Genomic DNA, 27,942 nt, shown 5'->3' on the forward strand with positions numbered 1-27,942 from the left:
GAGAAAACCCAGAAATTGGCCACCTTCCATTTTTTTCTTCACGTTTCATGATCCCAACCCTTTCATACTGGGATTCTTCCACATTTTATAAGTAAAGTCATACTCCACGGCTGTGTTTTTGTTGTATTGGATAACAATAAAAAAGCAAAAACTCTGAATTTGTAAACAAAACAGTAAATGTGGTAAATGAAAATAACTCATCTATGACATTCATAGACTTAGATTTGGAATAGAAATCAACTCTTTTCGAAAGGAAAACAATGTCAGCCAGGAAAAAAAGATAAATCTCCAGGTTATTTCTGAACAAGAGCACAGAAAAGGCAAACATTGTGGTTTCTCTCACCCCACAATGCTTCCCACTATGGAGAAAACGGATGGCCTCTTTCAGTCTCAAAGTGAATACAAGTCCTTATGTTCCCTAAATCTCTGACAAGGTGTCAAATGTGTCCCCGACACAGGTGGTAGTGCCATTCCTGGCTCAACACTGGCTCAAACTCACCTTTCTGCATCTCACAGAGCCTCCTCATACTGGGATGGGAAGCCAGTGGGAACAGTACCACTGCTCTTGGCCACAAGTGCCCAGACTTGCAGCTTGCTCGTTTTCACATGACCCAACATGAATGCATACTATGTGGATCAGTGGTTCTCAGCATGCGGGTTGCGGTCCTTTTGGCAAACTTCCATCTCCAAAACTATTTACATTATGATTCATAACAGTAACAGGATAACAGTCATGAAGTAACAACAAAAATAATTTTATGGCCGGAGGTCACCACAATATGGGGAACTGTATGAAAGGGTCACATCATCAGGAAGATTGAGAAGCACTGCTGTAGAGGATCAGAGTTGGACTGTGTGGTACTTTTAGTACTCTAGGCACACGAAGTCTTCAGTGATGAGCTTCCCAGCATCCCCAAAGAGGAAGTGCTCTTCACCATCATATATTCCCATTATATTAAGGAATTTTTACATTTTGCCTTGGTGACACTGTCATCATTCATTAAGATCAGACATAGGAGAGGCCATTCCTGGGAACATGCCAGTTTTCACTCGGAGTTCCATCATTCGGAAGGGACAACTTGGCAACAAGGCTATAACAAATCACCCTCAGAGTTGAGTTCCTCAAGTTCAAGGCCAAAGACCAGATCTGCACATTCACTTCCTACATCAACGAGTTCAAGGCTATGTCCCACTTTCTCTTCTGTCTGGTTCAGTGTATCTTGTTTTACGTTGAGGTCTCTGATCCATTTGGATTGAGTTTTGTGCAAGGTGATCAGTATGGATCTATTTGAATTCTTCTATAAGCAGCTCTCTCCCCCCCGCCCGCTAATATGGCATGGACAATTCTCACAGTGTCCAAGGTCTTCAGAGCTACTCTTGGTCCAACCTGTTAAGCACCTGTACTTAATAGCTTTGACTTTTTCTGAAATTAAAGAAGGGCCAATTCTGACAGACTGTGAATATGCAGATTCAATTGTCTCTATATCCAAGTGTAGTAATAAGGGCGGCGGCGGGGCTGTGTCCCCAGCACCCCAGCTGCCTGGCTAGCTTATGCCCGAAATAACAACACACAAACTGTATTCATTTAATCACTGCTTGGCCCATTTCTATCTAACCTCTTCTAGGCTAATTCTCACATATTAATTTAGCCCATTTCTAATCATCTGTGTAGCGCCCCTAGGTGCGCTTACCGGGAAGATTCTAGCCTATGTCCATCCTGGGTCGGAGCTTCATCGCGTGCGTCTGCCTGGGAGCTGGGAGCATGGTGTCTCTCTGAGGCGTCTGCTCCCGAGAGAAGAGCTGTGGAGTCTGAGCTCACTTCCTCTTCCTCCCAGCGTTCTGTTCTGTTTACTCCTCCCACCTATCTTCTAACCAACGAGGGCCAAGCAGTTTCTTTTTATTTAACCAATGACCTTCCTCCATCATTTCCCCTTTTTCAGTTTAAACAAAAAAAAAGGCTTTAACTTTAACATAGCAAAATTACATATAACGAAACAGTTATCAAGTAAAAGTTACAATAATCTTTATCATAACTAAGGAAAACTATAACTATAACTTATCCCTACATCCAAGTTGTACAAGTGTTTCTAATATGTATCCCTTAAATCATAAGGCAATTGTAGTCCCCCCTCTTTGCAGGGGGTCACCTAAGACCATTGAAAAATACAGATGTTTACATTACAATTCACAACAGTAGCAGAAAAACAGTTAAGAAGTAGCAATGACAATAATTTTATGATTGGGGGTCACCACAACATGAGAACTATATTAAAGGGTCGGTGGCAGTGTTAAGAAGGTTGAGAACCATCATGTTAGGGAGCAAGCTACAGGGGCATGGGTGATGGTTAGAGGAGGGGCAAAGGTCATGTCTTTGAGGGCCAGCAGTGGTAGGGTTGTGTGGATGATCTGTTCATGATCACAGGTCTTACCAGGCTAGACTGGAAGTTTTCCTCAAGGTTGGACCAATCAGGCTGTCTCTGATTACATGTGGACAATCAGTTCACATCCAAAGTCCTCAGGTGACAAGACCTGAAGTGTTACTGTCTATTGAATGACCTATAGCTAGACCAATCAGATCAAGGCCCTCACCTCTGGAAAGCACAGATCTACACAGCTTACATAGAGACTCATATCCCTGTCAGGTGGTTCCTGGTTCTTCTAAGAGTCCCAGCAAAGGAGAGGGACCTGTGAAGCTCTTCATATGTCGATCTTAGCACCAAGATGTCTTCCTTTACTAAAGTAGCACGTTAGACTTTGCTAAATCTCTAGAGGGGATGTTTGGAAAAACCACATATCCCCTCCTGGAATTCCTGGGCTGACAAAAGTGGAAGAATTCTGATCAGATATTTTGGAGAAGAGATTCATTCACTGTCATTCAGACGCTCCCAAGATTTCAAGTAGGACCCCTGTCCTTTTCAGTAGAACCAGGATTGCTACATATAGTTCAAGGTCTTCCTCTTAAAGCTGGAGAGATGGCTCAGTGGTTAAAAACACTTGTTCTTCCAGAGGACCCAGGTTTAAGTCTTAGGATCCATATGGCAGCTCACAAGTGTCTGTAACTCCAGTTCCAGGGGATCCAGTAACATCTTCTGGTCTTCATTAGCACCAGGCATGCACATAGTGCACATACATACAAGCAGTCAAAAAACCTATATACATAAAACAGTGCAAGTAAAACATTTATACACATAAAATAAAATTAATATTAAGGTGCTCCCCTTCCTGATGGTATCCACACAGAAGGATGTTCAGTAGCTGTGTTGTGTGTTGCCTGGTGCTAATACCAGGGTAGGACTTTATGGGGTCTTCTTGGTTACATAAAAAAAGGCCTCAGCAGAGAAAATTGTAGAGCTCAATAAAAAATCAATAAAAAAGGAAAAAAAGGAAAAAATGCATTTCAACCTCTGAAAAAAAACAGGCCTCTTGTCTACTAGTCCTTGTTTCAAGGGCCAGTCCTTCAGTTCTACTGATTGAAAGTCATGTCTCTCAAAGAAAACAAAACCTTACCTTCCTATAATTCCTAAGGCAAAAATTGAGGTACCCAAACTGGGTGGGGCTGCATGGTGCCAACAGAAGTAGGATTCTGTTATCCTCCAATTCCAAGTCTAGAATGTCTCTCTTCTAAAGTGAGACCACCAATATCAGTCTTCTCTGCCTCTGTAAATAGGTAATTCAAGGTACATTACATCTGGCTCCTCCCATCTGGGACTCTGTATCTTGGTTGCTTCCTTTTTTGAGAATCTCATTTCATAGTAGGACTTCTTTTAAGACTTAAATTTCTTCCTTCAGTGAAAGCAGGGCCACTTCCTTTGGTAGAGTCATTCCCTTTCTTAGGACCTCTCCCAGGCAGAAAGGAGGGGATCCTGAGTTGTACTAGCAGGACTAAGAGAAAGGGCCTGGAAATGCGTGGCCCTCGCTGCTGATGGTGGCAGTTCCTTCATACTACTCAGGATACTGGTTTAGACTTTAACTCCTGGATCTCTACTGTCTGCAGTACTAGGGTCAGCACTGCTAGGCCAGAGTCTTCCATTTCTCAACACCTTCCTAGAAAAAATAAGGGTCTCCTTAACCTGATGATTCTAGGTGTGCCTCCTAGGTTACAGAAGGGACAAGGATAACTAGGAGCAGGGCTAAGGAGTAACTTAGAAGTTTGTGGTGCTTTCTCTGTTCCTGTCAATGTGAGTGTTTTTCTTATTCTTCCCCAACTTTTCTCAGTTCGGCACCTTACTAGTCTTGAGACTCTGCCTTCAGTAGACCCAAGAGTATCCCTGATCCAGGTCCCATCCTGGGATGACTGACTTGGATTCGGGATGAGCCAAATGCAGTCATACTCATTCTAGACTCCAAGGACTGAAGCCCAGAGCAAGATCTTGTTCTGGAATGGTCCTTCTCTCATTCTTCCTCTAGTACAACCACCTCCAAAGACATGAGAGTCTCACAGTCTATCCATCGCTGATTTGAGTTGACCCTCCTCAGAATAAGCCTCTCATGGTCCTGAGGTCTCCAAAGCATGACTGTGGGGTTGCTCAGCCTTACAGATCTGCCTGCTGCCTTCAGGGTCAGAGAGCAGTCATAATGGTATCTGTGGAACCCTTTATGTTCTCAGATGGAACTTTCCACTTTTTCTACATGGGATTTCATATTTTGACTCCCGTTTCATTGACTAAAGCCTTTCTTCCCAGGAAATGTCACCAACGCAGTTTCCCTACTAGAAACCTTGTAGAGAATAGTTCCTTGCCCAAGAAGTTAGCTCAAGGTAGGGGGACTTGGGCAGGTGATGCACTATTAATAATAAAGCCAGCCCATCTAGTCCTTCTCGCTTTCAGCTAGACATATATTGTGACTTTCCATTCTAATAACTTGACTTCCTTCACGAAACTACTAGGGCCACATGATTTTGCGTGCATTGTGTGTGTGTACATATTCATGTGAGTGCATATATATATATATGTGTGTGTGTGTGTGTGTGTGTGTGTAAGCATGTATGTAGGCTAGATAGATGCTGATACTGGGGGGTCTTCCTTAGTCACTCTCCACCATTTTTAAATTTTTGTTGTGTTTATTGATTTTTGTGTGTGTGTATTTGTGTTTGTTTAAGTCACAGGACAGCCTACCAGACAACCTACCTTGTAGGTCCTGAACTCAGGTTGTTAGTTTTGGCAGCAAGTGCCTTTGCCAAAGAGCCGTCTCACTGGCCCCCCACTTTCGTTTTTGAGACAGGATTTCTCTCTGGACCTGGAGCTCACCAAGTCAGTTAGACTGGCTAACCAGTGAGTTCCAGGGAGCCACGTGGCTCCAGCATCTTGCCAAGTGCTGGGGTTGAATACACGCATCCCAGCAGCTGGTGCGTTGTGTAGGCACGGGGGACCCTAACTCAGTCCCTCATACTGACATGGCAGGCACTTTACTGGATGAACCATCCATCCAGTCCAAGATCCACCTGCTTTTATGAGTCTTTTTCAGATGACCTCACACATGCCAATGGTCCTCTGGTCATTGAACATCAGCTCCTTCTCTTCCTTACTTGTACCTTTCTTTTCTTTTGACATTCTCATCACTCTGCCTACAGAGGCCAAACCAAGTAGTTTGTTTACAAGGTCTTTCTTGCTATCACCTGAGATACAAGTTGTAAAGCACAGCAAAGAAGTGTAAATGAACACACCTAAGTGTGTCTTGAGCTAGACTGGGTGGGACAACGTAGAAGTACTTTACTACAAATAAACAATACTTGTGAACTATTATCAAGGAAATTTATTTGGTTTTATCATGGGCTTTGTCTAGAGTATTCGTCCATAATGAAGACAAATCTCTTTGACAAGTTTGATCACCTATGGTAATCTATATTAAAGAGCTCTCAAAATGTTGAACTGTCTGTAGTTATGGGCAAGATAGATCTGTTTTCTTTCTCTCTTGTCTTGAGTGGCTGTATGTTGGGGGTGGTGGTGGCGGTGTGTGTGGTATCTGCATATGTGGGGGGGGGGTATGGTATGTGATTGTGGTGTGTTGTGGGGGTGGTATGTGTGCGGTGTGTGTGGTATGTGTGTGGGGTGTGTGTGGTGTGTGTGTAGGTGGTGTGTGGTATGTGTGTGTGATGTGTGTATGTGTGTGTGGTGTGTGCATGTGTGTGTGGTGTGTGCATATGTGTGTGTGGTGTATGTGTGATGTGTATGTATTTGTGTGTGATGTGTATTGTGTGTGTATGTATGTGTGGTGTGTGTGTATGTGTGTGTGCCATGTGTGGTGTGTGTATGGTGTGTGTATGGTGTGTGTGGTATGTGTGTGTGTGATGCATGTGCATGCTTTATGATGATGAGTTATTTAAGCTTTATTTGGGGCTTCCAGGCAGTGTGCTTGCCTACAATCTGCTTTTGCAAATTGGACAGCTGTTTCTAACACACTAGCTTTTGTCCAATCATTTGTATCTCATTAACCTTCTCAAGACACTCAGTAGCCCATAGCACAGTAGATGGGAATCCATGGACTGCTGGAAAATTCACTCTGGCATGGGGAGAAGTTCACTGGTGAGGACTAGGTGCTTGTCAGTTTTATTGGAAGTTATTAGGTAGATACTTGTATTTGCTTAAAATGCAGGACTAATGAATGAACTTTGACTCTTTCTGTTTCACTTTGGCTGCTTGTGCTCTAGGCTAAGGTAGTGAGAAACTGACTAGACAGAGTTCCAGAAAAAGAAACTTTATGTTCATTAGTTCAGGCCCCGTAATAGATACTAGGGATTGAGGTGAGGTATAAAGAGTAGGTCCATGACCCCCAAGTAGTTGTGTTAGCATCATGCAGGGATCAGCAAACTAGGAGTTTCAGGGCACATCTTAGTTTTGCAAATACTAGTTTATGAGGCAAAGCCACTCTCAATTATTTCCATTTTATCTAAGACTGCCTTCATTCTGCTATGGTATAGTTGAGTGGTCACCACAAAAACTCTATGTCCTGTAATGTCTAAAGTATTGATTATCTGACACTTTATAGAAAATGTCTTCCAATCCATGTTCTAGTGGGAAAGAGCAGCATTTATACAAGTAAACAGAATTCAAAGCAGGGTATGAAATGCTGGAGCTAACAGACATTATAAACCAAATGGACCTAACAGATAATTACAGAACATTTTACCCAAACACAAAAGAATGTACCCTATTCTCTGCACCTCATGGAACTTTCTCCAAAATTGACCACATAATCATACACAAAGCAAATCTCAACAGATATGAGAAAATTGACATAGTACCCTGTATCCTCTCAGATCACTACAGGTTAGAGCTGGATATCAACAATGACAGAAACAATGGGAAGCTTACAAACCCATGGAAACTGAATGGTTATCCACTGAATAAAAATTGGGTCAAGACAGAAATTAAAGATTTCCTAGAATTGAATGAAAATAAATATAAAATGTACCCAAAGGAATGGGATAAAATAAAGACAATTCTAAGAGTCAAGTTTGAAAAAAAAAGTCTGCGTTAAAAAAATTGGAGAACTCTCACACAAGCAATTTAACAACACACTTGAAAATTCTAGAACAAAAGAAGAAATCACACTCAAATGGAGTAGATGGCAAGAAATATTCAAACTCAGGGCTGAAATCAATAAAGTAGAAACAATAACAACAAAACAAAAACAGTACAAAAATCAATGAAACTAAGTTTGTTTTTCAGGAAAATCAACAAGACAGACAAAACCATATCCAAACTAAATAAAAAGTAGAGAGAGAATAAACAAGGTAACAAAATCAGAAAAAAAGTGGCATATAGGAAACCCAGAAAATCATAAGAACATACTTAGAAACCTTTACTTCACTAAATTGGAAAATCTGAAAGAAATGTATATTTTTCAAGATACATATCATTTACAAAAATTAAATCAAGGTCAGATAAGACCTATAATGCCTAGTGAAATATAAACAATCATTTAAACAATCATTAAAAGTCTCCTAAAACGACAGCAACAAAAACCCAGGGCCAGATGGTTTAGCAACAGAATTCTACCAGACTTTAAAAGAACAGTGCAATGGTGGCGCACACCTTTAATCCCAGCACTGGGAGGCAGAGGCAGGCGGATCTCTGTGAGTTCGAGACCAGCCTGGTCTACAGAGCTAGTTCCAGGACAGGCTCCAAAGCCACAGAGAAACCCTGTCTCGAAAAACCAAAAATAAGTAAATAAATACATAAATAAATAAAAATAAAAGAACATTTAATGCCAATAGTTCTCAAATCATTTCACAGGATAGAAACAGAAAGAACATTGCCCAATTTGTTTTATGAGGTCACAGTTACCCTAATATCTAAACCCCATAAAGACCCAAACACAAAAAAAGAGAATTACAGACCAATATCCCTCAGGAACATTGATGCAAAATTACTCAATAAAACACACTCAAACCAAACCCAATAACACATCCAAAATTCATCCACCATAATCAAGTAAGGGTTCATCCCAGAGATGCGGGGATGTTTCAATATATGAAGATCTATAATCCACCACATTAACAAACTTAGAGAAAAAAACATGATCATCTCATAAAATGCTTAAAAGGCTTTTAATGAATCCAACACACTTCATGATAAAAATATTGGAGAAATTAGGGGTACAAGATATATACCTAAAATTAATAAAGACAGTTGACTGCAAGGCTATAGCCAATGTCAAATTAAATGGAGAGAAACTCAAGGCAGTTGCACTAAAATCCGGAACAAGACAAGGCTGTCCACTCTCTCCATACTTATTCAATATAGTACTTGAAGTTCTAGATAGAGCAATAAGACAATTGAAGGAGATTAAGGGTATAAAAATTGAAAAGAAAAAAGTTCAAGTATGTTTTATGGTAGAAAATATGGTAATATATATAAGTGACCCTAAAAATTCCACCAGGGAACTCTTACAGCTGATAAACACTTCTAGTAAAGTAGCTGGATACAAGATTAACTCACAAAAGTCAGCAGCCCTCCTATATACAAATGACAAATTGTCTGAGGAAAAAAAAATCAAGGAAATAACTCTCATACCAATAGCCACAAATAATATAAAATATCTTGGGGTAACTTTAACTAAACAAGTGAAAAACTTGTGTGATAAAACTTCAAGTCTTTGAAGAAAGAAATTGAATAAAATGCCAGAATATGGAAAGATTTCCCCATGCCAATGGATTGGTGAGATTAACATAGTAAAAAGGGCCATCCTACCAAAAGCAATCTACATGTTCAGTGGAATCGTAATAAAAGTTCCAAAACAGTTCTTTACAGACCTTGACAGGACAATTCTCAACTTCATATGTAAAACCAAAAAAGTCCAGGAAAAGGAAATAATCCTAAACAATAAAAGAACATCCAGAGGTCTCACCATTCTGGATTTCAAGTTATACTATGGAGGCACAGTAATAAATATTGTGTGATACTGGCATAAAAACAGACACATTGAACAATGGAATCAAACTGAAGACCAAGACATAAATCCACACTCATATGGATACCTGATTTTTCATTTAAAAAAAAAGCCAGAAACACACATAGAGAAAAATGTAGCATCTTCAACAAATGGAACTGGTCAAACTGGGTATCTTCACACAGAATAATACAAATGGATCCATCCTGTTCACCTTGCTCAAAACTCAACTCTAAGTGGATCAAAGACCTCAACATAAAACCAGATAGACTGAACCTGATAGAAGAGAAATTGGAGGAATAGACTTGAACTCATTGGCACAGAAGACAACGTTGAAAAAACACTGTTAGTGCAGGCACTAAGATCAACAATTAATACATGGGGCCTCATAAAACTGAGAAGTTCTGCATAGCAAAGGACACTACCATTCAGACAATGTGGCACTCTACAGAATGGGAAAGATGTTTACTAACTATGCATCTGACAGAGGGCCAATCTCCAAAATATATAAAGAACTCAAGAAACCAGATACCAAAAAAAACAATAATCCCATTACAGGATCTCCTGATTAAATTGGGAGCATGGGGACCTTGGGAGAGGGTTGAGGGGAGGGGAGAGGCAGGGAAAGAAGCAGAGAAAAATGTAGAGCTCAATAAAAAATCAATGAAAAAATAAAAAAATCAGTGAAAAAAAAGAAAAAATGGGATAGAGAGAATTCTTAACAGAAGAATCTCAAATGGCAGAGTGTGTACTTAACAAGTTTTTCAACACCCTTAGCTATCAGGGAAAGGAAAATCAAAATGACTTTGAGATTCCATCTTACACCTATCAGAACGGTTAAGATCAGAAACACTAATGGCAGCTTATACTGGAGAGGATGTGGAGTAAGGGGACCACTTCTCCATTGATGGTGGGAGTGCAAACTTGTAGTTACTTTAAAAATCAATATGGGTAGTTTCTCAGAAATCTGGGCACCAATCTCCCTATAGACCCAGCTAAATCACACTTGGGCATATACTCAAAGGAAGCTCAATTATACCACAAAGCACTTGCTCAACTATGTTCATAGCAACTTTGTTCATAATAGGCAGAACCTGGAAACAACATAGATAACCCTCAATTTAAGAATGGATAAAGAAAATGTGGTACATTTACACAATGGAATATTACTCCGCTATTAAAAACAATGATATCATTACAGGCAAATGGATGGAACTAGAAAAGATCATCCTGAGTAAAGAAACCCAAACACAGAAAGGTAAATATGGTATGTACTCACTCATGAGTGAACATTAGCTGTAAAGTAAATGATTATCAAGCTACAGTCCACGGACCCAGAGAGGTCAGGTGAAGAAGAGGGGCCTCAGAGGGACACATTAATCTCCCTGGGAGTGAGGAAATAGAAGAGATTTTATGGGTGAACTGGGAGAGGGCGGGGACAGGAGCATTGGGGAGAAGATCAATGGGGGAGATGGAGTGGAGGGAGAGAGTGTCGTGAGAGATGGCTGAAATTGTGGGGCATTTGTGGGTGTTGATATGTAAACCCAGTACAGTGACAACTTCTTCCAATATATAAAGGTGATGGTAATGAGTATTCCTAGAAATGGGAGATAGGGAGGCTTCAAGTGGCAGAACTAGGTTGCATTCAATTAGGTTGTTGGCCAATGGGGTGGGGGAATCATTGAAATTTTCAAACAATCCAGTCTGTTGCTAAGACAAAGTGTTGGTGTCTGCAAACTGTCAATAGGGCCCCATTTCTGGGGACAATGTCCACACAACTCATTGAACATGAACAAGCCAGGCTGGTGCCTACATGGAGCCCTCACTCCTACATTCTAGTCTTGTTGTTGCAGGAAGGTACTCTGCAGGCTACCAAATGAGAAACATGAACACAAGTCCAACCACAAAACCTCTGACCTACAATCTGTCCTGCCTGCAACATATACCAGGGCAATGATGCATGGAACTTGTGGGAGTAGCCAACCAAGGTCTGATTTTTTTAAGGCCCACTTCATGAGAGGGAATCCTGACATTGCTTGGGTATCTAAGAATGGGAGACTAAAATCAAAGACTACTGGTCTTTAAAAAATATGAAAAAGATTATCAATAAAATGAGACCTAGTTAGATTCTTCTATACTCATATGCCAGTGCCTTGTGCAGCCATCATCAGAGAGGTTTTCTCTAGCAGCAGATGGGAACTGATGCAGAGACCCAGAGCCAGACATTACCAGAGAAAGAGAGGGTCTAAATGAGTGGTCCGCATAAAATTCCTCCCCTAAGAGCTCAGGGAATCCTGCAGAAGAGGAGGAGGAAGGACTGCCAGAGCAAGAAGGAATGGAGGACATCAGAATACTGAAACAGCAAGCGCAGGGTCTACATGAGTCAGCACCAGATCCTCTGTAACAGTTATTAGCTTATTTTTATGGGACTTCTCAGTGAGAACGGGTGGGACTCTTCTACTTTTAGGAAGAACTGGGAAGGGTAGAGGGAGGGAAAACTATAAATATAATATACTGTATAAGAAAAGAATCTATTTTCAATAAAAGTGGGGAATGAAGAAGAGAGAGAGGGGGACCATCCATGAGGCAAATCTGGAAAGTATTTTCTCATAGTCAGCACACAGAATCTGTGGTCCAGAGAGGACCAAGGCTGTACCCTGTACTGTAAGCCACACTTGGTAATGTGTAATAGTCTCTCAGGTGATACAGGTTTAAACGCTATTAAGGGGTCATGGAAAGCAGATGAAGCTTGGTGCCATGAGAGGTCAGGTTGTGGTGAGAAGTTGAGGCCTGGCATCATGCGGCAGGGTTGAAGTCCCTGAAGTGAGCCCAGGGGATACTATTGATGAAGGTGTAGCTCAGTTGTAGCAGAGATCCCAGCATTTTAGAGATGGTAGCACCATTGTATGATTGCTAGGGATGGAAGCAGCTGGGGAGTGGAGCTGGCCTGAACCTAGAGATTGCCTGTGTGTGCCGGCAATGGTAGTAGAGCTGGAGAAATCCCCTTGAAGGCCCGAAGCTTGTGAGTTCCAGATGTCTGACACTAAGTTTTCCACTGTTGGACATTAGTTCTGCTTTGATTTGAATCTAACTGTGCCCAGGCTCTTTCCTCTTAGAGTAAGAAGTTATATGACTCACTATTTTTTTTTTTACTATACTCACAAAAGTGAGACTTTGGAATTTAACAGAGACCTTGAACTTTTAGACAGACTTTGGATATTTAAGAAAGACTTGGGAATTTTACAGAGACTGAAATTTTAGAGAAACTTTGAATATTTTAGAAAGACTTTAGAATTTTAGGGAGGCTTTTTAACTTCGAAAGCCTTCGATGTTTTAAAGAGACTGAATCTCAAAGTGTTTGGAGTTTTAAAGGCTGTGGGACTTTGGAATGTTTTATAATGTGATTTTAATATTCATATGACATCTTGGGGATGAACAAGAAAGGAAGGGTTATGGTTTGACAGTAATGTATTGATATGTCAAACTGACAAAAAAAGTCAGTTGTCCTGGTTGATTTTGTTTGTTTGTTGTTAAAACTTGATACAAGCTATAATTATCTGGAAAAGGGAACCTCAGTTGAAAAAATGCCACCATCAGATCACCTAAAGGTACTTCTGTAAGGCATTTTCTTGATTAATGGTTGATGTGTGCTGTCCCAGCCCATGGGAAGAAAGATGGTACCACTTCTGGGCAGGTAGTCCCGAGTTGTTTAAGGAAGTAGACTAAACAAGCCATGGGGAGCAAACCAGTAAGCAGAACTCTACCACGGTCTCTGATTCAGTTCCTGCCTCCAGGGTCTTCCCTGCTTGAGTTCCTGCCCTGACTTCCCACAGTGATGGGCTATGATCTAGAAGTGAAAGATAAAATAAACTCTTTCCTCCCCAAATTGGTTTTGGTCATGGGATTTTATCACAGAAATAGGAACCTTAACTAAGATAGATACTCTGGGTACAGGGGAAGGCTTAAGGGAGCAGGAGATAAGTTGGGAGTGGTGGGGAGTCAATATCTACTTGTGTGAACTTTGCTTTAGGAAAAGGAGTTAATCACTGAATGTGGTGGTGAGAACACCATGATACAGATGTTTAAAATGAAACAAGATATAGAAAATACTGTGAAGAGGAAATAGAAATAAGAGCCTAGCTAGGCACAGTGGTGGCACACCTGTAGTACCAGCTACTCAGGAAACTGGGGCAGGAGGAGCACTTGAGTTCAGAAGTTCTGTGCTACAGTATGCTACGCATTTATATAGTGACCTCTAGGGACTGGGGGACACCATATTGCCTAAGAAGGGGTAAACTGTCCTAGGTCAGAAATCAGAGCTTGTTAGGAGTTATTTGAGAGGGTTTTGGCAGAACAAGGAACACATCTGGGATGCTAACATGTGGCTAGGCATATTTAAAAGTAGGGAGCAAAATGATAATAACTTAGGCATGCCACAGGAACTAGAAGAGCCTTTGCTATCTAGTCTTGTCCAGACCTCTGCTTTGGAGGCCCAAACTTTTGCTTTCTGCATGACAGAGAAGCAGAAATGTAGAAGCTGAGACTGTAGGGAGCACTTAGGCTTTTGGACTAGCATCTCATTGCTGAATGGAGTCCTTAAGAGATGGGCTTTTTGTTTGAGACATTTTTAGATGGACATTTGTAGACCTGGGGACTGACTGATGTGAGTGATCAAAGTGGAAGGAATCAAAGATGATGATAAACTTTAGAGGTTTGGTGATGGAGGAAATCTTGACAGCCTTTAGAATGCAAAGACAAAAAGTGGTGAAGCATCTTAAGGAACAGCGGTACTGATTTTGAATATAATCAGCCCAGGCATCAATGTAGGAATGGATTTTGTTATTGGGTACCTGAAGAATTGAGAGAAACTTTTACGTTTTCTTACAATATGCAAAAAGGATGAAGTTTCAAGACATTTTGACACCTGTAGATCAATAAGGAACTTGTTGCCTTTGTTTTCTTGTCAGAATTCAGATAGGCCCCAACTGGTTTCATTTCTTGACTTGTGAGATAGTTCCCTTTTTTAACGTGTCAAAGCAGAATGGTATCCTCCTGCTACACAGAGACAGCAAAGAAAGATGTAGCAGAGCTGTTTCCTCCAGGCCTGATAGGAATATTGCCTATCATGAAGCTGAGATTCCTCTGCTGACCTTCAGCCTAACTTGGTCCAGCAGTAAAATATGGTAATGGTGGCAGATCTATGGTAATAATAATGAGGCTCTTGGCACTCCCCCACAGGAGGAAAGGGGCAATCCCTGACCCTCTCCTGAGCATCCATCTACCACTCTCACCTGCTTTCCCATCTGCATCATCTGCATATGATCGTGAAGGGTTCAAGAGAATATAGGAGATGAACTGGTGACTGAGGGCAAGACTTCATCCGTGCAGCTTTGAAGAGGCTGTCACTCATTCTGGAGCAGGGCCTTATAATGATACAGCTGAGTTTGAGTCATTCAAACTTCTGTACATAATCTCAATAAATTCATTGGTTCACCAGCATGGACTTGGATGAAATCATTTCTTTAATTTGTCAATGTCCTGTCTGGAGTTTGGCCACATCTCCGTAGGAAAGGTGCTACCAGAGGCTTGCCTGGTATCAGGAAATGTGCTTGTAAACAGGCAGACACAGTCTCTTCTAACTCGAATAAAATTGAGGGGACTGTGTCTAATCGGAAAAACAGTACTTCCTTTGAGGTGGATTAAATGGGCAGATAGCTCTTATTTCTATGAAATAAGCAGATTCAAAGGTTTAATTTTTAAGATTTATTTGATTTTACTTGTATGTGCCGTTTACCTGCATGTATGTATGTAAACCATATACATGCATGCTTAGTGGAGGTCGGAAAAGCATGTTGGAGTCCCTGGAACTGGAGTTACAGATGGCTATGAGCCACAATGTGGGTGCTAGGGATAGAGCCTGCACCCTCAAGAAGAGCTCTTAACTACAGGGCCATCTCTCCAGCCTCCAGATATCAGTTTATATTAGTGTTTCCTCAGAAGATTCTCATGGGAACGCTGGACATATAACATAACTAAATTAGCTTCTATCAGGGAAAATTAGGTTCTGAGTGCAAAATGTGACTTGGGTCCAGTAGACAATAGCCATTGTAGGCTGACCTCATTTACATCCCACAGGAAAGGGAAGTGTTGAGTGAATAGACACCAGATATACCAACACAGATTTCTCCATGGTAAATGATGTCTTTGCCCAGTGGTCATGAATTCAATATCTAGAGAAGCTTGTAACTTACGTTATATTTGTTAATTGTCACGTCCTCTTTGAAATCACCAAGAAACTGCCACCCTCCATTTCCAAACACAAGCATGTTCATTTATTTCAAAGTGTCCTCCAAAGTCCCTTGTCAAGGTGTGGGCTGCCCCTTTGCTAACACTGTGGCCAGGAGGAGGGTTGAGTAATACAGTCTCAAAATAAAACCACTGTGTTTTTGAGAACAGTTAAAAGGTGAACCAGCAACAGAGGCCAGTATCGTTTTATGCCATGAATGAGGGTGTGAATGAGAAGCCAGAAATCTATCCATGGGAAGCTTGTTCATGGAGAGAAAGTGCAATCAATCAGGAACTCCATCTGACGCCCTCAGCTTCCCCAGTTGGTTTCTGCAGGATGTTGCCAGCGCCCAATTTGATAATGTTATCTTTAGGCGGCACTATTCATTTATTTTGAAGCCTCATCTGAGGGGACATTTTCTTCTGCCTGGGATTCTTTCTTTTGGGAACTCCTGCTGACTGTCTCAATGGGGTTTCTCCAATAAATTTCTACTGGATATTTCTGATCCATGATTTGGTGGTGTTACATTTTGTTTGCTCCCTCATTTGGCCCAATTCAGTTGTCTCTACTGGATGTTTTATACATCCATTTAATGCTGTTTTGCTAGCTGATGCTTGCTATTTAGTGTTTTGCATGTTATACATTCCGTAAATTCACTCATTACAAACTTAAAATATAGCTATCACAGATCATTCTCTGGGATCACGAAGAACAAAATTTCTTAGTGATCTATTAACATGCCAATTTGGAAACAAAGGCCTGAAATAGGGTGTGCAAATCTTAATTTCAACCAGCTTCTAGGTAATGATTCACGAATCATACACAAGCTACCATTGTCCTGGGCGAACACACAAAAGTAGCTGATCTTAGTAAAGAGAACACTGGTTGGAACTATTGCAGCCCCTTTGAAAAGCCTAGAGGATCTGGGAGGAATTAAAGTTGGCCTGTGGTTTGGAGCAAGGTGTTTGGCTTTCCTGACCTCAAGTCCAGAAAAGGGTGGTACTTTCAGAAATTCATTTTTCTAATAGTAAACACAGTTCAGTGCACATACAAAGGATAGGACTCTGGCTTCTGTGTTGTTTCCTTGAGAAATTATCACATATCTCTTGTGTTAGAAAGCATCAGTTGTCAGCGTTGAGCCTAATGAACAAGCTTAGTGTGTTGCAGCATAGTCCTGTACAGCCTTACCTTTCCCCTAGCAAAAGGGACTGTTGAAACCCCGCCCACTTCATCTACATTATCTCCAAGCCCATTCGTTTTCATTTTCTCAAATTCTGATGACTAAATGAAGCATAAATTCTGACACTTTTCTTGAACTTCCTCATTTGTGAATTTAGGGGCTATGTATGGCATTCTCTGGAATGTCTTATAACACTGATAACCCATGCGTCTGAGAGAGTATTAAACTCTCTATACTACAATCCGTGGATTAGTAAAGTTTTCTTTTTCTGACATGGTAGGTAAAAAGCTTACAAAGAGTTTCAGAGAGGAAATATCATTTGGGCTATGGATGAAACTGAGTGATCACAGAGGAACCACCTTCCATTCAGTTTGGCATTTTATTTCCTGGATAGCCCAAAAGTTTTAGCTGGACTGTATCGCCATATGATCCCCGAAACCCAGAGACTCAAGCATTACTTTAGGCACAGTTATGATATGAAAGTGTTGACACTTCCATAAAGCATTTACAACTTAATTGTGGTCTGTACACATTAGGTATCAAGAAGGTGGAGTACACGGCAGGGCACATGTAAGATGAGAAAACTTCCTTGCATTCAAAGTCTACCTTCTGGAAGCCTCTTGGCATGGTGACAAGTGTGCCCTTCAGGAAATTTTCTGACTACATCTGGTAGGCACCCCAAGTATTATCTCTTCTCACCAAGGCACAGAGTCTGGGTGGTTCTTATTTACACCCACTGTGACTATGCCATTGCTTTGCTGTCAATTTCCTTCCATTAGCTCATTTTCTGTTACCAAGAAAGACAGATTTATAAGGAAAAATCTATGTTTTCCAGCTCTGAAGGGTCAATATCAATGTGCTAGGGCTAGTGATGGTCTTTTGTCTGTTTTGCTGGTTTTGTTTTAAGACACAGTAATGCTTGTAGATCTGGTTGGCCTGGAACTCACTAAAGAGCCAGGACTTGTCTGAAACTTCCAATGAGCTTTATGCTTCTGACTTCCAAGTACTAATACTGCAGGTATTCTTGTGCCACCAAAGAGGATGGTTTTCTTGATGGCAGTGCAGGGCAGTGTGTGTGTGTGTGTGTGTGTGTTCCTTGTGGCTTCAATTTTAAATTTTATTTGATTTTATATGTTCTTATAGATTTATGTTATACATAAAGCACCTTACCTCTAATTATGTCCTCCCTTTTCTTGCCCCTCTCTCCTCCCTTCTGTTCCCCTGCATCCCTAGAACAGTTTCACTTCTGCTTCATTTTAAATATGCACACATAATTTTGTACACTACATGCGACGAGAAACTACAAATGAGAGGATGATATTTGGCTTTCTGATTTCTTCCCTCCTTTTATAAGCCATCAAAATTTAATCATGGGGACCTCAGTTAATCTACATCACCTGAAGGTTTCACCTCTAATTTCATAGTTGGATTAAATTTGATCCTCTTGTTACCTAACAACAGAGACTTCAACTCAAGACATGAAGCCCTAGGAGATACTCAAACCATATCAAGCCATAGCTGCTGTTGCGTATTTTAAATATTTCAAAAGACATGATCACCGTGCAATACACACACATTTTATGTAAGTGAATTGGTGACAAGGAAGAAATAATTAGCTTTCTGACCACTGGTCCTATGGAAATGGATAGGACAATTCATGAACTCAGTGCCAAATAGCTTTTGGAAATACCACCTTAAAATCTGTTTGCTTTTCTTCACAATAACATAGAGTAGATAGAAAAAAGAATAGAACTCAACACTGGTAATGTGTTAATTGTCTTGTATCTGTTAACTGGATTTCCTCACTTTGATTCATAAGGATCCCCCCACATGCTTAAATTGAATTTTTTATTTTCATTAGCATGTTTCTTTCATTAGCATATATTCATTATAAAAATGATGAGAGGAATTCTTACACACATTTGCCTTTTCTTTTTTAATATTTTGAGAATTTCACATAGCAAATTTTGATCACTTTCATTTCCCTCTCTCAACTCTTCCCATAGCTGCCTCCGCAACCAAGGAAAGACTGTGTCCTTTTTTAAAAATAAAGCCCATTAAATCCAATTTATGTTGCTCAAATGTTCTTAGGTATATAGTCTTCTATTGGACCATAGTAGGCCTACCAGGGGATACACTCATATAGAAAACTGACTGTTCCTCTTCCAGCAACTAATAATTGCCAATATCGCCTTGGCTAGGGGTGGGACTTCATGCCCACTTCATCCTTATGCTTTGGTCTTGCTTAAGCCATAAATTTTTAAGAGCTTGTCTGCCTTGTGTTATCTAGGATAATTACAGAAAGCAGGGATCCTTATATTTTAGCATCTAAGTCTTAGGGAGAAGAGTTTGGAATAATTGTCACAATTATAAACTCTCGTTTCAGCAATTCTACATTCTAGATTTTTCTCTACAGAAACATTTTCACATGCATGAAATTACAAACATATTATTTTTATTATTTATCATGTCATTGTTTATGATAGGAAAACACTGAAAAACTCCAATGAGACTGGGTAAAAAAAAATGAGGTTATGCCGTGTAAGTTTAGTAAAGATAAAGAAACATTTCAGGCACTGGTAGCAAAAGATCTTCACAATATGGTGTGTCATGAGTAAACAGGGGCACGGCAACCAATATGCTACCATTTCTGTAAATTGAGGATGGAATGTGTGAAAACATTTTATTATTACCCATATATGTGTGTAAGCACTGCAGCAGACACATAAACACACTAGTACCAACACAACAATGATCACCAGCTGCAGGGTTTGGGCTGGATGCTGAGCATTAGGAGGAAAAGGGGCAGTAACAGTTAAGTAACGGTGCTAGATACCATTTTCCATGCCTTTAGTTCTGAGACGTGTGCTTTTAGTTCTTTAGACCGTGAGACAGAGGGTAGGGAGGATAAGAGCAAATTGCTAGCCTCCGGCATGAAAGAACCACTGCACTCACAAAGTCCTAGCGGCAGCGGTTGCCTGTACAAGAGCCACACAAGACCAAGACTGTCAACATTCTAGCATGGAGGAAGAAGAGGTTCCCAAGCTCCTACTCTTAACTGAAGAACTCTGGTCACTTGGTTTCTGAGGGTGGGGAGAGCCCATTTTCTTTAAGGGTATTCTTCCTGATAGGCCAACCCTACACTACCAGATGGTTCAGTGCAAATTCAGAGTCATGGAGTTATTTAAAATATGAAGAAAAAGACAACATGAAGTTGCAGGGTACATAGGGAAGTGGGGTGGGCCTGGGAAGATTCAGGGGAGGGGTAAGAAATGGATAAGATCAAAATACAAAGAATTCATAAAATCTGTTTCTACAGATACACATAAAAGAAGTCAAGGAAGAAGGCTCTGTTGATCAAGACTCATATTCATCTGCCATGGTGAAATATAAAGTAAGTAGGAAAAACTTCTGATTTTCTACTCTTTGTATGTTGTATTAGTAGTGATTAAGACATAATGTCAGATGGAGGGAAAATCCTTTTATTTGTGCAAAGATAGTTTGCATTCCATTTATGTGTACACATAGATGAAAATTTTTTCACATAGCAAGTATTTTCCTAACACATCCATCTCCCTGTGCATATTTTATGTTTTATGAGTCTATGATCACAAACCCCTTTCATACTTTTTCATAATGCATAGTTTATTCATATTGTATGTGAAAAATTTAACTTTCAAAAGTACATTAAAATATCCATATGTTTATTTTTATTGATTCTTTGGGAATAGTGAGCTAAAATAAACCCTTTCACCTCAAAATAAATAAATTAATTTAAAAAAATAAAAAAGTAAAATAGGTTTTAAGATGCTATGTATATAAGCAAAATGTAATAAAACTCTAGTTATTGAGAATTATGTGGAGTGCATGTTTTTCAATGCAGAATGTTCTATATTAATAAAGTATTAGAAACTCTATATTTTGTAACAAATCGGCTTGATTGACTCTGATGTAGGTCTGAGGAACCAATTATCTAAAGGACAGGGCTGGTGAGATGGCTCAACAATTAAAATGTGCTTGCCACTAAGCCCGAGAACTGAGTTTGATCCCCAGGACCTACACGGCCAAAGAAGGAACTGCCTCCCACAAGGTGGTCTCTAATCTCCTGCATGTGTACCAGGCTGTACATATACCCCTAAATTAATAATAATAATAATAGTTATTATTAATAATAAAAGGGACACAGAGTCACAGACTGCAGTCACACAACTATTTTATTGACTATTGGATGCATGCATCTGTCCAGTTCATAAATTATGTTTTACTGTGTTAAGAAATAAGAGTAACTACCTATCTTCTACTACTTTGAACATCCAGTTCTCTACACTGGATTTGAGTTACTGTCACAGAGAGCACACAGGATAAAATAGTAGCTTTGGAAGCATTTCTGGAGAACTCCGAATTCAATCACAGGGCACACTTTGTACAGAGCGAGTTTCACACGACCATACAGTTACACACATGGCAAAGGCGAAAGCATCTGAGTCAGTCATGTTCATATTGTGAATTTCTTCTACAGAATTCATCAATCCAAAGAGTCTAGAAAAGCCAAGCTATGACATTATTTACACTGAGTACCATACCTGGAACTCGTTCTGAGTTATTTAACACAAAGTATATTTTTCAATGCAATAAATATTTATGGCTAATATTAACAAGTACAACTGTAATTTACAAAACATGTGCCTAGTATTTAAAACAAAACATAAAATGACACTAAAGAGGCATGTGTCGTGTGGTTTCACAACTCACTGGAGTGTGTCATCTCAAACGCTGTTGTCTCGAATGCAAGAAAGGTCATGTACAGATCAGTAAAGCTCAGCATACAGAACAGAATATTGTTTAGGGAACACACTTTTCCTTTGTCATTGTCATAGTCATAGCTAAAGCCAACTCAAAGAAAATCTTGAATACACAAGAGGACCAGATTATACAATGTGTCTTAAATATTGAGGCCCTGAATTATACCAAAAATTTCAAGCTTGCCTGGGAGTTAATGAAGTTTTATCATCCATTAAAATTATTCTTTTAAGAAACCATAAAGTTATGAGAGTCTCTGTGTTCTATTACTCTGGGAGTGAATTTTGGAAAATATAAATCTTATCTCCTAGAAATGTAAAAACTCAGGGAGGGCAGAGACAGTGAATGGGATCTGGGATTCTAACAGGAAATCCAGACAACCTATTCCTTATTTGAGTTTTTGCTCAAGTCCCTTAGTCCAAGAAATAGTTTTTCCATTAGAGGCCATTCCTGTTGTAGCCTGGGTCCCCAGGCTCTAGGAAACCATTCATTGTCATATTTATTTAGTAAGGAAGATGGGGGATGAGTGAGTGGCTCTGCCTCATTCCTGATACCCTTTCTCCAATGAATCCTGACCCACACAAAGTTAATTGTTCGGACTTGGGTCCTCTTCTTTGACTTTGTCCATTGCTAAGTTATTTGTCATTGATTTGATTTTTTTGGGTTGTTTTGAGACAAAGTATCACTATGTAGCCCTGGCTGTCCTGGAACTTGTAATAATTCTTGTGCCTCAGCCTCTTGAGTGCTGGGATTACAAGCCTGTGTCCCCAAGCAGCCTGTTGGGTAGGTTTTTCAGCTAGCCACAGAAGCATGTGGGTCCTTGCAACTAATATGTATCTCCGGGTTGGGATGAAGGTATAAGCTAAGGGACTTCCCTGATCAACCAGTTTGTACTGCATCCCTGCCTTGGCCTTCAATGAGTCCTTTACCTGATCCCTTTTCATTCTCTCACTAGGTCAGGCCTTTGGGTAACATCTAGAGTAACTTTGTATTAAGTCCTAGGAGCTCCATTATAACACTTCCTTATAACAGGGGAAGTTATTACCGCTTCTATACAGACAACAATAACCCTATTAACTCCCTTGTACCAAAGTAAGGAGTCTCTTTCTAGGGTTATCAAAACGTCCTGGAAACTGGGGAAGTAATGACTGTCATTTTCACAGAATGAGCCACAGACTCGTTCAGAATGGTTAATTCAGATCAGAGAAAAGTGAAATCACATTAAATTACAGTGGATGAAACAGCCTTTTCCTTTTCGTGGGTCAAATGTGGTTTGATTTTGACAGCTCATGCTTCAGTCCCATGATTCCATGGACCTTTTAATTCAGTGCTAGATGGTAACAAGTAAGAGACTTTAATACTTCTAAATTCCCATACTAAAGGATGTAAATGGTCTTTTCGGTCAGTGGGAAACACGTTTATTTGATGAGGTAATGCGTGTGAGAATACTTTATAGACCATGAACATGAGGTAAATGCAATATTCTTTTGAATTAATCATGGACTGTAATCATCTAACCCAAGGTTCCTACAGTGAATACATGTGCAACCTTGAAACTGTAAGAAAATATTTCAACTCCATTAAGTGCCATTTCTAACATGAGGTTTCATAAAAGGCAAGTTTGTTCTTCGTGTGCTATTTGTTGAGTGCTCTATAATATATGTTCTCCTGGAGCATATGCTTGCTCCTCCTTTGTCTAACAAAGGATGTCTTTGAAGGCCCAAATTATAATATTTCAAACCTTCTTTTTATTACCTCTGTTTATCTACGTGTGTGGGGGGAGGGGTGGTTGCGTGGAGGGCCCCTGCATGTGCCATGGTGCATGTGTGGAGGTCAGAAGACAACTTGTGGGATAGTTCTTGCCTTCAACCACATGGGCTCTGGAGGTGAAATTCAGCACGTCTGACTCAGCAGTAAGAGCCTTTACCAGTTGCGCTGTCTCACTGGCCTTGAAGGCCGAAGTTACCGCAGGAGTGGAGCAGTGTTGAAGTTGTTGTGTCTGTTCTGTGGGAGAGGTGTGGCTGGGAGGAATAGCAGTGCAGACTCAGACGGAAGGAGTTTAGGGCGGTGTGGTTTCAATGAATAGCACGTGTGCGCTCACGCACACGCACGGAGGCCGAGAGAAAGAGAGAGAGAAGACAGATGCAGAGAGCCAGAGAGATCTGTCCTGTAAAGTAAGGCATTCTTGCTTCTTTTCAGCTGTTAGCTCATTCCCCGAAAAAGGGGCCAAAGTTACAGGAATTTTGTGAAATATGCTCTGCCCCTCCTTGAACCCCAGGGTGAATTCTAATCCGTTCTCGCACAACCTCTCCCTTTTAGTATCGATGTGAAGAGAGCCAATGGCAAGAAAGTGCACATCTCCCCCCACACACACCTTAAAAAAACCCCATGATTTGTTCATTCAATCCTCATACAGTCAGGCCCTCAGGGCAATTGTTTCTATCCAGCTTCTGAGGAAAGTGACTTAGCCGCCACCTTTAGCCCACAGGTGAGGATGCCATTCCCCACATCATTCTCTAAACAAAGATAATCTCCTTTGCTAGAGGCCAGCTGACACAGAATGAGGCTCAGAAACCAATAACCAACTGCTCCTCTTGGCGGAAACATGAACTTTACAACCCGGGTTCTCCCACATCTCACAGTCTAGTTCATTTACTTGTGCTCAGTGTGCACTTTCCTACCAGGATGAGACATGGCTTCGTCTGTAGCAGCTTCTAAATAGCTTCCCTACGGGCTCTTCAGCCTCTAAGTTGAAGAACCAAATTATTAGTGGGGTAAAGAGGCTTTGCTAATGAGGCAGAAAGCTCGATTCAGTGGGGAAGTGAGAGCAGCCAGAAGTGGGCTGAGCCATGCCCATTTATGGGGATCATAAAATCACCGGCAGGGAGGGGCCTTGTCTGCCCTAAGCAGGGAGGATCATCTTGCTGTAGACTATCGCTCCCAATGGCAGCTGTACCTTCCCTGCCAGCAGCAGCCCTTGGTGGGGAGACTGCTTTGTTTATTGCTTAATCTATCACTGTTGAGCTGCCTGCCTTGGGGAGGCTCAATTTAAGATAGATTGAAAGGTAGTATCTGTCAATTGAATAAACACAGATGGGTTTCCACAGCAAAAATTGATTTTTTTTTCCTTCGCCAAAGACATAAGTGCTAAACGTGATTATCTTTGGAAGCCAGGCATGAAATGGCTCAGCTGCAGTCCCAATGTGTTCTGTCCTGGCACAGAAGGGACACTACATGGTTCTCAGGTTTCTCATATGATTTTAGGTTCTTGATTTTAAAATACAACTTGAATGTAGTTAGAGAAATAATGGACCAATGAAGTCTTTGCTAATAAGAAGGTCTGGTTCGACCCATTGTTTAATTCACTCTATGGTTTATCACTTTGGGTCATTGGCTGCCAAAACTCCCCCGAACTCTTTCATTTACAAGTCACAAGGAAATAACAAGATTCCTTAGAACACTCAGCAATACCCAGGCCTTGATCTTCTCACTGTTTGTCTAGTGGCTAATGAAGAGATGCACAATCTGCACCTCCAGGTAACTGAAGGAGACAGGAGACTGAAACCTGTCCCGGGAACATCTCTAGAAGCAGGTCTATCAGAGAAGCTAAAACTACAATTCCAAATTCCATATGCCAGAATTCTAGCCATCCCGGAAGGCTGTCTATGTTAACAACTATCTAGACACATAGCCACTTATGCTCATGGGATTTGAAGGGTTGAGGCAAAGGTAAATTGTGACCCGGGATTTTGATAGAGCAGGTGTTTGAAAGCTAAAGAAGAGCAAAGAGCAAGAGCTCCCTTTGAATGGTGAGAAGACTGAGCCGTACGTTTTTTTATGTAGCTTTCAGCTCTAATTCTAAAACCCTGTAAGCTCATGGAGCTTTCCTCATGTGAGTGATGCCAAAAAGCCTTCGGGTAGCAGAACAACCTAGCTTCTTTCATCCCACCTATGTACCCGGGGGCATGGAAGAGTGGGTAAGGGGTCTCCAGTGACTTCTGGTTATAGAAGAAAGAGAAGTGTACTAACTGTAAGGAGATGGGCCACATGGATGCGCGTTCAAGACAGAACTGGACGAGATAAAAAGACACAGGGGGGTCTTAGCAATAGAAGGGACTTTGCTCTGTCTTCTCATTTTAAACATGAAAAGGGAGCCTAGAGGAGTGAAAACAGATAACCAAGTCATATAGCTAGAGGTGATGTTGGGATAGCAAGTCTTCTTGATTTTTTTTTTAAACCTCTGCTGTCTGTCTCGCTTTTCAAACAGTGCAATGTAATTAAGGACTACCAGGAAAGCTTGTGTTTATAGTACATAAAAGCCCAGAGAAGGCGGGAATGAAGAGATTTTGTTCCAGCTGGTACAATTGTAAGCAGCACAGATCCTTACACTGTCTTGGGTCTAATGCCTAAAGCTCCACAGCCAGCCAGTACTTCCCCGCATCAACCGACAGAAAGCTTTTTATATGTGCTATGTATGTGCTTGCTGTTTATATATCACCCAGGCAGAGAAAGCTTGAAATAAAATTGCCTTAGGATTTAAGGGATACACATTAAGAAACACTTGTACAACTTGGATTTAGAGTCAAGTGAGTCTGCATATTCACAGTCTGTCAGAATTGGCCCTTCTTTAAGTTCAGAAAAAGTCAAAGAAGGATTTCTCAAGTAAGATAGTCCAAACTTTACAGGGTGCTTTCCATGCATTTAGAGAGAGATGGAGCCACCGGTCCAGTCTTTATCTGCATGTGGGCTATTTCATGCACAGTCCTTTAAAATAGAAACAAATATGTACCTTTTTTGGTTGGGTCAAAAATTTTAAGCTTTCTGTGACTGTTTTTTAGACATGTTCAGACACAAATTCATGTTAATAAAACTACATTAATTTCCTCCACACATTTTAGGGGAACTATACATCCAATATAAACATGACTTTTCTTCTCTACAGTTATGATCTTCCTCGTATTGAAACTCCTGCTTCACCATAGCAAACACAATTAAACCTAAGTAAAGGTACTGGATTCAAAACATGTACACCAAGAATAAATGCCATCCTTTATACATTTATAAATAGTTGTTATTGGATAAAATGAACATTTTCCCTGCAAAAAAAATTTCACCTAAATGGCAGAATGACACTACAATAGCCCAAATTGGGTTAACAATCCGAATTCCTATGAAACAAGAAGTCAGAACATAAACTGTTGCTCTATATCCATATATGGAGCCATGTGTTTGGTTGTATTGTGCCTTACAATTTATATTGGGTGTTTCTCCTATGTCCTCAGCAACATCTTTTTAAAAGTCAATATTTAGAGGTTTGTTTTATATTACACTGGCTTCCAATGTTATTAATGAAGTCCATTCCTCATACATGGGACTCTTTTTTGGAGTTGGCTTCTTATTTTAGGAATGTAAATTAAAGTTGTCCCTTGGTTTACATATTATAGATATTTCTGGAAAAAAAGAGTCAAGCCGTGTTTTGAAAGCAATCAGCTTCTGTTTAAATAAAATCTTTCACAGAGTAGATATTCAGTGTGTGGTTTCTCGGCTCTCTTTGCTCATATAATTCCTATGACTTAATTGACCATACTTGCATTGCAGGACTTGGTGCTTTGAATAATAATTTCCAATTTGTTCCTTCTTTTTTAAAGGAAAATTTGATCGCCATCAGAAAAAGCCCTCCCAGGCTGAGATGGAAAAGGAAGCCTACTGGCTTCCTCTGAGATACAATACTAGTTGATGCATTTGGTCATCTCTTCTACCCATCTGCATCACTTAGCCTCCTGAAGGGTCTTCGGAAGGTCCAGAGATAACAACCGATTCCAGGGCTTCCGGCCATCCATAAAACAAAATCTGGAGTCCCTTAGGAGGCAAGGTTGAAGGGTTAGTCTAGACGTACCCCTCATGACAGATGTTTCCGTTGATGAGGCTGAAGGTGGCCGAGGGGTTGGTGCTCTTGAAGGAGGTCATGCAGGTGGTACTTCTGCCAGTGCTGTGGGAGCGGTTCATCAGGCCAGGCTGGCAGCAGAGGAGCTGAGTGTTGAACTGCTTCCTGAAGCTCTTGCTCAGTAGATAGAGGGCAAAGGGGTTCACACACGAGTTGGTGAAGGCTAGGAGGCGGGCACAGATGCTGGTGACAAAGTGGAGCATGGATGTGTCCACCTCAGAGTAGTGGTAGGAACGGTACAGGTAGATGACATGATTGGGGAGCCAGCAGAAGGCGAAGAGGCCCACAAACACCAGTACTGTCTTGGCAAGTCGCTTCCGGGATTCGATCTGAGCAGAGAAA

At 40.7% G+C, this 27,942-nt stretch overlaps 1 protein-coding gene across 1 annotated transcript in view; it reads right to left on the reverse strand.

Annotated features, from left to right (window-relative positions):
- Positions 1-21,053: 21,053 nt before the first annotated feature.
- Grpr (gastrin releasing peptide receptor) overlaps positions 21,054-27,942 on the reverse strand; it is a 40,407-nt gene continuing 33,518 nt past the window's right edge. The window contains exon 3 of the mRNA XM_075958229.1: positions 21,054-27,929. Coding sequence (XP_075814344.1) covers positions 27,543-27,929 — 387 coding nt within the window. The 3' untranslated portion in view covers positions 21,054-27,542. The remainder of the gene's footprint in view (positions 27,930-27,942) is intronic.

The sequence above is a fragment of the Microtus pennsylvanicus genome, chromosome X (genome assembly GCF_037038515.1).
Source record: "Microtus pennsylvanicus isolate mMicPen1 chromosome X, mMicPen1.hap1, whole genome shotgun sequence".
Lineage (NCBI taxonomy): Eukaryota > Metazoa > Chordata > Mammalia > Rodentia > Cricetidae > Microtus > Microtus pennsylvanicus.